The following is a 12241-nucleotide window of genomic DNA, read 5'->3' as shown; positions in this document are numbered from 1 at the left end:
TTGTTAAGTAAACAGCAAAATATATTACTAATCTGCAGTCTGCTGCACAATCAAAAGAGAAAATAACTACTGCAGTTACTCTTGGCCAAGACTCCAAACACTAACATACTATTCAACAATACAAAATTCTCCACACCACAATGGAGCAACATGAGCTCAGCTTATCAATGCAATCGACCGTCTCCATTATCGGACTGATTGCGACAATGTTGGCCGTCATTGGCACTGGCCCGACAATCACAGATGCTGCTATGCTGTCACCGCAGACGTCCTACAGCAACTTGGAGTATGAAACGGCCATGAATTGGGATCATGCCGTTGATTTGAATGAGGATTTTCGCGTTTACTGGACAATCATTAATCAGGATATAACGTTCGAAATCCAAGTACGAACCTTGGGCTACGTAGGGTTTGGTTTTTCTAAAGATGGAAATCAAGTCGGTGCCGACATGGCTGTCGGTTGGGTGAATGGAGGACACACATTTTTCCAGGATCGCTATGTTGATAGCCTCGGCTCAGCTGAACCCCAAATTGACCCATCGCAGGACTATAGCCTTATGAAAGGATATGAAAACAGTACTCACACCGTGTTACGTTTTCGTAGAAAGCTCGACACTTGCGACAATAAACATGACATTGTCATTTCCGTAAGTATGAAAGTCTTGGTTAGTCGCAACATATCTATACTCACACCATTGCCTTTGCAGAACAACACAATGCGGGTCATGTTTATGTACTATGATGAAGATCCAGCCATAGGTTCACATGCACTGTCGCCCCTTCCCAATCCAATAGAGGCTTGGAGACCGTATCGTTCTGTACTTTTGTTACAGAAGACCCCGTCGGATTTGCCCCGCTACGAGCCATCAGCCCGAACTTTGGAACTGCGCAATCAGGATGTGGAGCTACCATATGGCGATGATTCACAATTTTGGTGTACAATGTTCAAATTAGACAAACTCGATCGGAAATACCACATAGTAAAGGTACTAAGACACTCTTATGGGGTTTTTGTTCTACGATTTTACATCGCTCACCATTTTTTTTTATCTTAGTATGAGCCGATTTTCGATTCCTCGTGGAGCTATCACTATTTACAGCAAATTACCTTGTACGAATGCCAAGGCAATAGTGTAAAGCTGGAAGAAATGTCGCGTGGAGGTGGTCAACTGTGCATGGGTGCCAGCAGCTTATCTTTAAATTGCAATGCAATTGTCGCCTCTTGGACAAGGGGTTCGGAGGTATGTTCCGCAGGCTGTGTAGCCATCAATTTGTTTTGAGACAACATGAAGTCATTGTTGTTTGTGTTTCTTTTTTATTTTGTTTTCACTTTAGGGCTTTGTGTTCCCCCCTGAAGCTGGTTACCCACTGGAATCCAAACATAACAAATACTATTTGATGGAAACACATTATAGCAACTTAAATGCCGAATTCGAGCCTTACCAAACACATCGCATGACAGACAGTTCTGGCCTGAAAATTGTATTCACACAGGACCTGCGACCACACGATGCCGGTGTTCTGTCAGTTGGTAAGTTCGATAGACGGAAACACACATTCACCTGCATTTCGGACGAAATTCGTGTGTGCATGTGGTCAATCAAAATTGAGCCGTACTAATTACTATCGGTATTTTTGTTTTCTTTATCGTGTGTGTGTGTGTCGTGTACAGGTATGGATCCCAATTGGAGGCACATTATTCCGCCAGGACAGGAACGGGTAATTTCACAGGGTCATTGCATGGAAGATTGCACAGGATCAGCATTCCCCCCTCAGGGTATTAATATTTTTGCCGTCATGATGCGCACCCATCAAATTGGTCGGGAGATCAAGTTGCGCCAGGTAAGACAATCGTTCGTCTCCCTTTCCATGCTATGGTATTGTGGTATGGCAATTTAATGGAGAAATTTAATCAATCAACTATTGGTTTGGTATGATTTGTCCACTTCGTGTGGGTAGCATGTAAATAGGGCTGCGCAAATTAAGTCCAATTATAAAGAAGCCGTTGATGCGTCCGCACGGTTGATGTGTCAAAAGCAGTTGATTTGTATTCAATTTCTCCATTCCATTGTTGCCTTATCCACTTAAAGTAGCCAAATCGATGGCGGCCTTCTATTGGTCGAACAGTCGAGCAAGCAGCCAAAACGCCAAACAATGTAGACGGTAAGTTGACATAATTTAGCTTAACGCGCAAATTCTCCATATGACATCGTTAGCAACGAACGTAATGCTTTTGGTGCCAATGAATGGCTGTACGACGATAGTGGGTGACCTCTTACAAGATTCCCAAACATTACGTATGTCAGCGTTTGATGATAACTATGGAGAGGCGAGTATTTGTCGGAAAATTGTGAATCAGTGCGTCTGTGTGTTTGGTTGCTGGCTGCTTGGCGGTTTAATGTTCTTAAATCGATTTGGCGTTTGAATTATTAATTGGCCAAAGTCTAATGTGAGCACAATATTCCGTTTTTAATGGCATTTTACAGATACGACAGAACGAAGAACTCTTTCCCATCGCTTATGATAGCAACGTCGACCCCAGCTATCAAGACTATCGACGTCTTTCCCATCCTGTGCGCTCCATGCCAGGCGATAGATTGGTTGCGGAGTGCATTTATGATAGTTCGTCACGAAAGGCAATTACACTCGGTAAGTTAGCAGAATTACCTGAATGAGTTAGTTTCTCCATTCCAGACATGTGGCATTTGTGTGAGTGTATATTAGACATGCTACGTCGTACACATGTATTTATTAGATGAAACATACACACGTACATATGTGTGCACATGTACATGTCTGTTGGGTCGAGCCTTTAACTTTGCGCCGGCACATTCGCAGTCTAACACAATTTGCCACAAGGTGTTGTTAAACGTGTTTGCCCAATTTAAGTAATTACGATCATTATCCTGACATCATTTTATTTTATTCTGTTCTGTTCTGTTTCTTTTCGTAATTTCCTTGGCGCTGCTCAGGTGGACTAACCATGAAGGAGGAATCGTGTACAGTGCTAACACTTTACTATCCCCGCCAGAAAAGTCTGACAACCTGCCACTCACTGCCCAGTTTGCCCACCGTCTTACATTCACTGGGCATCGAACAATTGGCTATGTAAGTTTATTGTTGTTTTCATTTCGTTTTTGTTAGTGGCAAATTTGTTACTCTCATGTCGTCCACTGTTGTTCGCTATTTTATCCGAACGGATACACACAAAAATGTACGTTGGCAATTTCTGTGATTTTACCTGTATTTTTTCTCTCTTTTATTCATTTCCTCAGGGCATCGAATCCGGTTGTTATAGCATCGCCCCCTGAATTGGCCGGTATGACATTGGAGACTCGGTTATTGTCGTACGATTGGGAGCATCAGTTTGACAAATTCCAAGAGGCAACATTGCGTGGCACCTTCAAACCAATTTGTAGCGGTGCCCACCATGAACAATTGCCGGTAAGCATTCTACATTTTAACAAGTACCAACATTATAGCAAAAATATCATATATTTCTGACGACCTATGAATAGTCGGATTAGCGCAAATTTTGCCGTAAAAATGCACTAAATATTCGCCAACGGTTATATTTGCATAATTTATGGCATTTCCGTATAATTTACTCGTCCTCAGTGACAAGAAACGTTCCATGGTTTTTTTTTAATATTTTGCATCGTCTTTTTGTTTTGTTTTTCCTTTGCAGATATCTGAGCACTTGATCGGCTACAATAAGAACATTAGCAAAACGTACCGGGAGCCACGTCGCTGTAAACCAAAACGACTATTTGTCACAGAGACGATACCTCAACTAGAATTACCTGTTTTGCACGACTTGGAGACTAATCACCTCAGCGAGGCATCAGTGCGCAGCAGCCGAAGTTCGTTTATAGAAACACTGGCGTTGAGTGGTTCGGAATCATCGTCATGCAGGCAACATGCCACTTGGTTTAGCATACATGTGACCAGTTTGATCACGATTGCCATTGTATGGTTGGCCAGATGAAATGACAGGCTCGCCGGTGACTTTAGTCATTAAATCTAAATTTCTCATTTTGAGTTCACATTATGTTATGCATTCGTTCTTTTGTTTGTTTTCGTTGATATTTTTCGTTGTTCGCAATTCGAATGAGAAACCACCGAGTCTCCTCGGAACAACAAAACTTAATAAGCAATATTTTGACAATGACTGTTGAAAGCAATCCCCGCATTTAGGCAACGCTCTCATAGATACATACAAACAAGTATATTTAAACATGCATATTATGTAGTTTCTGTGCATTAACTGTTAAACATACATTTACTGATTTCCCCTCAACCCTCCTATCTAATGTTCTCTAGTTAATTAACGATAAGCAATAGATTTCAGTACCGCAAAAGGCTTCAGATAAGAATTACATCTACACATATACATACATACGTGCTTATGCATGTGAAACATTAAATCGTTCGGCCATTTCTATAATGCAAACGACGACGAGATGAGCTGCACAAATAGCCATAGGCTAAGACTTGTGGATTTTGGCTAAGGTTCGGCCATGTAATTCATTTCTGCCCTGCACTAAATAGCCGTCAAATAGGAGAGGAAGAGAAGCAGTAAACACCAAACAAAAGCAAAAGTTGATAATCATTAAAGATAATACAAGTTCCGATCATATTGTAGAGTTGATTGGTATTACATTCATGAATGTTGTGTGTAGTGATAGATTATACGAAATATATAATAGATAAACAAAAAACAGAAACTGAAAAAGAAAGTGAAAAATATGCAGAATATATTATTTATGTTGTAGAATTATATTGATGTTGTGCATGTCCATAAGTGTTTTAAGCAATAAATGTGTTGTATTTAGGATTTATCAAAGGTAGTATTTAGACGTACATACATACATACAAAGTAGTTGATCAGGCAAATTAAAGAAAAATGATGGGAATAGGGCTGTCCCATTTAACTATAACATTAGGGTCAGCCGTTCCAGCGTCCATAGCGGATGGAAGAATGTTGGTCTACCAAAGCACTGAAGCTGTTAAAAGTAATAAGATTTTGACGCCAGTTTGAGCTGTGATATTTTTAAGCGACACTTTTCTTTAAGTGCGATAAGTGTTAAAAAAGCAAAAAAACAAATACAAAAAAGTAATAATATTAAGACGTAAGACAGATAAAGTAACTAACATAATTTCATATACTAATTATACTATACATACACCTAAATTGTAGTCTTCGATATTATGTAGTTTGTAAATTTATCTATATACAAAAATTGTATAAATTATATGTATGTGCGAAAGTGAAAAAAGCAGAAAAAACATGCGAATAAAAAAAAAAACACACTAAATAAAAAACAAACAAAACAATTATGCCGACATTTTATTTTTCTTTTCTCCAAGTAGTTGCACAGTTGTCCCCGTGGTGACTAAATATTTCCAGTAAGTACGATGAGAATTTGCTGAGAATAGGTGAGGTTGATAACTTGCAAAGATAAAACTTCCCCTCTACGAGCCATAAATATGATGTGCTGCTTGTGCATTGCACGTATATGGGGGAATGACAATGTTTTACCCATTTGTTGTCATTTTCATATAATTTTACATACATTTATAAAGAGGGCAATTTACATTGGTTAACCCATTTTCTTATTCTAAATACATTCGTTCGTTTTTTATATGCACTGGCCATAGATCGTTCAAAAAAGTGTTCAGGGCATTTTCTACCATCGCAGTTCTTGGTTTTGCAAATGAAGTTCGAATGTGGGAACATTTCTTCCAAATATCAAATATATCGACACTGATCTGGAGGGTAGTAAATTACGTCCATTAACTTTTACATTCAGTTGCATTCTCATCTCTCCATTCAATGTTGCTAACAGTATGGACATTGATTTCCTACCGCTGAAGAATGCTACTAGTTTAATAAATATGCTGTCTGGGAATCTGAGAAAACCGCTAAAACGTAGCTGATAAACAGTTCCGGGGATCTTCTTGTTTCGTTGGAAGATGTTGGTCGCAACGGAAATGTTGTTTCAGATCAATCCGTTGTTGTGGGACCCGCCATCCTAAGTGAAACTCACTTCTGTTCGGAATAGACTTCTTGTCGGATACTAACTAATTGTTGACTTGAATTTGTAGTCCGTTTGATATAAGTGTGATATCGATAAAATTTCTTTTTTTTACTCAAAATTATAGTATAAAAAATCGGAACGTTGGAAAAAACACCGCTACAAAAATGTGTTAAACATAAAACCAAATCTCTCCACATACAAAGTTGCCGCCAAAATTTTAGTAAGTTGAGGTTTTTGAGTGTGTTTTTCAATCGAATTTGCTGTAAGTTGTCACTTTAGGTTCTTATTGGGTACCAAATCAATATTATCAGTAACGGTCCACTTTTTTGAGTAGCCCCCATGGGTAGCAAATCTTTTCTCCTAAAATGATCAATATTGGTCCAATTTTTTGAGTAGCCCTCATATATCATTATCCGCCATTTTCGGAACTTGAGGGGTTTGAGCGCGTTTTCAACAGAATTCGCTGTAATTTGATATTTTTTCGTATTTGGTATGGGTTATATACAAACCGAAAATATTATCGCGTATATTGCAACCAAACCCACAAAAACAACAAAAAACTGAGCGATAGTAGTAGAGTTTAGAATTGTAAAAATACGACCCATTGATCATAATAATGGTCCTTCTTTCCGGTAGGTAGTTACAATACGCTTCGTTTCGTGTATTCATTATCATCAATATGCCCATCCGGCATGTAATACTTCATTTTGTCTACGTATTGCAAAAGAAGCTAGTTTGAAAAGTGTCTCAATACCGTCATCTGAATATAAGTGACCTGCAGCTTCCATCATTAGTTTTATTTCATCACAGTTAAATATCCCCCAATTTTGTCGGTGAAATTTATTGTGCTGGCGAGGTGTTAATGGAAAACATATTTAAATGATATCCAAAATGCATGCGATTCAGGGATGCAAAACAGGCAGCTACTGATGGTCGATGGTCGAGGCAGTAACACGTGTAATACGGATGCGGCGCGTGTTGGCTGTAACCATACGCCAGCATTTGTTGCGCAGTATTTGTTTAATGATGTGGGCGTGTGCTGCTAATGTATGCGTGTGTTTGCTGAGCAGTGCCGTATTGAAACATGCACATTCTCAACTGTGGTAAACATCCGTTTAAGGGATGCTTCGAAATAGGCGTGAAAACTAAATTAAACTAATTTGTGTTCATTCCCTGCCACAGATGAGTTTTAAGAGTATGTAAACTGGAGAGTTCCTGCCTGCCGCCTGTCCCTTTGACACAAATCATTATTGATGTCTCTCCTTAATATCCGTAAATGTCCACATAAACACAAAATGTAACTACCGAACGTCGCACTTCTCTTCCGTTTCCATTCGTTTAAGCACACCAATCGGACATCTGCAATAAATATTTATATGGAAGACGTTACATACATAATTATGAATATTAGCGTGCACATATATATTGTCTGACATATAAGAATGTTTGCATTAGTGGACGTAAGTCGGTAATATAGACGGTCATATCAAACTTTTGTCGCAGAACAATGTTCATCTCGATTTACACATTTCAATAGATATGTAGATACTGTATAACTTTATCTATTGTCGCTTGGACTGTAAACAGTAATAGAGCAATTTTCACGAATGATAACCTCCATTTTCATCAGGTAAAACAAACGTAGGCTTAAATTATTTATTTCAATTTTCCCCACAGTGGCCTCTTCCATCAATTCAAAATACATATAAATACAAAATACATATTTTGATTCATCGTTACATCGTGATATCGCATAATCGTTAAACCGGAATTCTACTGGATATACATTGGTGAGCAAAGTGCACGAATGTCGAGAAATTCCTTCATTTAACCATTACAAATGAGAGCGCAGGTTTGGTTTCTTATTTATTATATTACATTTTTAAATTAATTTTCGATTGGATTAAGGGACAAGGGGCTTGCGCTTCACCAATTCTAGCAAATTGGTGGAAAATATTTATATAATCTTCTAATCTTCTAATCTTCATTATACATTCTATCAAAGCCACCGGACCAAGGTTGCACCAGTTAAAACAACTACAAACCATCAAACTTCCCCCTGCCATATTTTACAGTTTGCTAACTTTTTGTTGTTGTAATAACAAACTACATGGGAGTGGTTATTTATTGTCTGGCAGAACTCATAGAAGTTCTGTCTATAAGGCGATGACAGGTGTGTTCCCGACTATAACACCCAAGAAAGTACTGCATCGACTACATATAATTGTATGCACAGGTAAGATCTTCCTCTCCTCATGAAGATGGTCCACTGGAATCATGAGAAGACACCCTGTTGCAGTTCTCAGGGCAGTATTCTGCTTATCGCATAAATCATTGGGTTGCGCAGTCGACTTGAAAAGCTGACACCGTTACTCTCAGTATCTTGTTGCAGTTAGTGGTTTTAATCGGCCATTATGTTCAGCGGGAGCTTCATTTCAGCCGTCCATGTGGTGTAAGTGTGGCCAGTAATATTCCTTGCCATCCAATTGCCAAAGGGTAATTTTTGTTTCGTCAGATAAAAACAGTGTGGCCAGTAATATTCCTTGCCATCCAATTGCCAAAGGGTAATTTTTGTTTCGTCAGATAAAAACATGCTTATAATCATTCGATTTTTAATTATTGGATTTTTTTACAAAATTGTTCGTTTATTTTTCGTGACTGCTGCAAATAGACCAATTCTACCTATATTTATCGCCTTGGTAGCTAATTTTTGTGTTCTAGTATCTCTATTCCTCATTGATCTTTCAATATGTCGAGGATCTGTGTCAGTTAACAATCTTGTGTGACTAGATGTGATACATTTCGATAATATATTTCGTCTTTTACGAACAATTTGGACAATATTATGGACTATTTTTTCTATATTTGTTTGTATGACTGCCCAACGATGTCGACTATTTATCGATAATATCAATAAAACAAAAAACATATGGGGACTTCCGCAGTCACTTACACGACATTCAGAGGCAAAATCAAATTTTAAATCTTAAATAAATCGAGAACAAGTACATTTTTTATAATTCTCCCATAATACTTTTTTATAGAACTTTAGGAGTATTATCAGTGGTAAAAAAATAAAGAGACTCCAGTTTTTAACTTTTGAGATAAAAGCCACAAAAGAGCGGTCACTCACGCGACTTCAAATATACATGACTTTAGACATCACTGCTAATAATGGGAAAACTCTGCGAATTGTGTGAATATTTTGTATATTTTATATTCTTTACATGAATAAGATGTATCAGGCATTATTATTGCACTTTCAAAATTTCAAAATTTGCCATATTTTTTATTTGCGAGGGATTTTTCTCGGTCACTCACGCGACGTAACTCATGCGACATTGTTGATTTTGCTGCTTTTCTGCAGTCTCGGCATTTATAGTCATTAAATTAGTATTTATGCTAAGAACAAGAAGAAAAAATGACAAATGCGGTCTTTCTTTGTATTTTTTGCCTTTACTTTACGTATTTAAGCACAATTAAAAAAACAAATTCTTCGACTTTGGTTTACCTTTTTGCGGAAGCGCCCATATATCTAAAATTGTAGTCAGCTGTTTATTTTGTTTGATATTTTTTGTACCCTTCAACACATTGTGCCACAGGACATTATTCTGGATGCCATTTCCACGTGAATTTACTCGCTTTTCCCCTTCGACTTATTCTGAACAACATTTTCCTGTGAATTTTTTCTCATTCTCGCTTTCGCCTTATTCTGAATGAAGTTCGAAAGCGAAAAAAGCAGTAGGAGAATGAGATGAAATTTTTTTGCGAAATTTTTCGCTAATAAATTCAATGGGAGCTAACTACAAAAACATAAGTAATAAATATTTTTATGAAAAATATTTACACAATACTTATTCTATGACGATTTAGAATGTATAAAGGTAATAAGGAATATTTCAGTCGAGTTTGATGCATTTTGGAGGCGAAATACAGACATTTTGGGGGAGGATCTGTCTCTCAAGAAAAATTTTTAAAAAGTATGGAAAAACCAAATTTGCCTCATGAGCCGCTTAATTAAAAATTATCGTGTGCTTGATTTGAAGGAAGAAATAAAGGAGTAAGAGCAAATCATAACATAACTGGCCACTTTAAGAGTTTGGGGAGATAAACTATCGAAATTAAATCAAAAGTCACACAATTATGTAGTGAAATAATAAACTGTGAATTAATTAATTCAATCGCCGATTTCTTCCCATTATTCGTTGTGTTTGTGCCATCATAAAAAATGTTCTTTTGTTTGTAATCTATTGTAGTTGTTGCACCAAATTGCATCAAAACAATGAACAGCTGTTTCACATGCCATATTAGGTTCGTTCGTTTACTCAATAATTTGTACGAATTTGTACAAATTATTACAAAATGTTGTTCTCCAGTAAAATAGAGTGATTTGAGAGAGAAGAGTTGACAGTTGTGTTACTGAATATTTGCAAATTCTTACAAGGAAAATTTTACTCAGTAACAAATTTCTTGTACCATCAGCTGATTGATTTAATCCAACCACAAAACTGTTTTTAAACAAAATTGATTGTTTTGTGAATTTTATTTTGATTTTCTATCATTAAATACTAAAATGGATGAAGAAAACGCAAGTATTTAAAAATAAGGTAATACAAGAGTAATTGGCGAACGATTTTTTAGGTTCCAAATTCAAACAAAAAAGTGTGCATCCCTAACATGTCTGGAACACCATCGGTTATGTCCACCCCCATATCAATTGCAGATACAGGAATAACAGGTCACAACCCTTTTAAATGTTTGTGGGGAACAAACAACATCAATTTTCCGCTTGTTATCCATTTTTCTAATAAAAATGCTGTTTTTTAGTTTGCGCCAATTTGTTTGTTGTTTTAATCAGCTGTGTTGAAACAATCTTTTTACTGGATGTTGTTCGTTTACTTTTTGCAGTTTTCTCTCTTGAAAAGGAAAAATTTGTATTTACTCTCTGCAAATTCTTACTGAGTAAATATTACTGGGAAAGTAAACGAACGAACCTATTGTTGGTTGTCATATTTTCAAACTTTAATTCATTTTCTTTTAATTACAAAGCATTTATACAGCGGATTCTTGATATTTCACATTTGTTTAAATAGCAATAAAATTTAACAATTTAACAATATTGAAAAATATTATACAATTTAATTACAATGGGGCAACACACATTGCAACTTAAATTACAATATGGCCACACATATTACAACTTAAATTACAATATGACAACACAAATCTTTTTTTCAACCACCATTTTCGAATACTCGAATCTGCATCTCGCATTTTTTGCGTCTCCCTATTCATTCAGAATAAGGCGAGAATGTGAAAGCGACAAATTTTTACATGCGAGATATCTCCCAGCGAATATCCAGAATAAGGCTATATCTCTTGGTACACAAAAATGCAACATCCTAAAGGAAACGCGATATACCCATAGTTACTTTTTAGTATATATACAGAATTACTCTTTGAGTCGATTTATGCATATCCCTCCGTCCGTGTATTATTTTAAAAAAGTTGCAGGTCACCATTATGATGCGAATGGGATGAATTTTGGTACATTTCATCCGAGACTTATTGAATTTGGTCAAAATCGGTTCAGATTTATATATTGCTCGCAAACATAGTTTCGTCTGATATTACAATATTACATCGTGTTTCCAAATTTTGTATATCGTAGAAATCGACGACATACGAAATAGGGGCGATTTAGAGTTATATTGTAAATTTAACAGACGTATATGTTGGCGAATAATGTGCCTTTAAAACTATTAATATTGGTAGGTTAATTCAGCCTTGGAAGAAATTGTTTATTCACTGAAAAGTATATATTGCTTCGTACTGAGGCGAAAGTGTACTTTGTGCTTTGATTTAAATCGTCAAAGCATTTTGAGCTTTGGACAACATTAGGATCATTTGGATTTATAAAAATGGTATACAATAAAACACATTGAATGGATGTTTGTTTGCTGTAATGCATAAATTGTACTTCCAATGAAAACATTCAGTTAACAAACTGTGGGCATATCCATAAATAAGTTAGTTCATCGGAATGATTTCATGACTCAATCATTGGACATTTGTTGTTTTGTTTATATTGTCACAGGCGTTGTTGTTATTGTGATAATCATTTAGTTGTTCTTGTTCCTGTTGTTGTTGTTGTTGCTGTTATTGTTATAAGTTGTTTGTTTATGTAAAATGAAATGAAG

The 12241-nt window shown here is 36.6% G+C and overlaps 1 protein-coding gene across 1 annotated transcript; it reads left to right on the top strand.

Annotated features, from left to right (window-relative positions):
• Nucleotides 1–243: 243 nt before the first annotated feature.
• On the top strand, nt 244–3988 carry LOC133326595 (MOXD1 homolog 2-like). Its single transcript, XM_061535224.1, has 9 exons — nt 244–647; nt 708–986; nt 1056–1241; nt 1336–1531; nt 1673–1842; nt 2487–2649; nt 2973–3108; nt 3276–3444; nt 3689–3988. The coding sequence occupies exons 1-9, from the start codon at nt 252–254 to the stop codon at nt 3986–3988; spliced, it is 1995 nt and encodes a 664-aa protein (XP_061391208.1). The 5' UTR covers nt 244–251.
• Nucleotides 3989–12241: the final 8253 nt, after the last annotated feature.

The sequence above is a fragment of the Musca vetustissima genome, unplaced genomic scaffold (assembly GCF_032173495.1).
Source record: "Musca vetustissima isolate MV318-11 ecotype Yass unplaced genomic scaffold, APGP_CSIRO_Mvet_v1 utg1963, whole genome shotgun sequence".
In the NCBI taxonomy this organism is placed as follows: domain Eukaryota; kingdom Metazoa; phylum Arthropoda; class Insecta; order Diptera; family Muscidae; genus Musca; species Musca vetustissima.
This window is presented reverse-complemented; position numbering and strand designations above follow the sequence as displayed.

Bases quoted from the DNA above. Each gene is read 5' to 3' on its own strand.
- LOC133326595 (XM_061535224.1), top strand. From the start codon at position 252: ATGCTGTCACCGCAGACGTCCTACAGCAACTTGGAGTATGAAACGGCC. The intron at 648-707 runs GTAAGTATGAAA...TTGCCTTTGCAG, and splicing joins AACATGACATTGTCATTTCC to AACAACACAATGCGGGTCAT. The intron at 1,242-1,335 runs GTATGTTCCGCA...TTTTCACTTTAG, and splicing joins CTTGGACAAGGGGTTCGGAG to GGCTTTGTGTTCCCCCCTGA.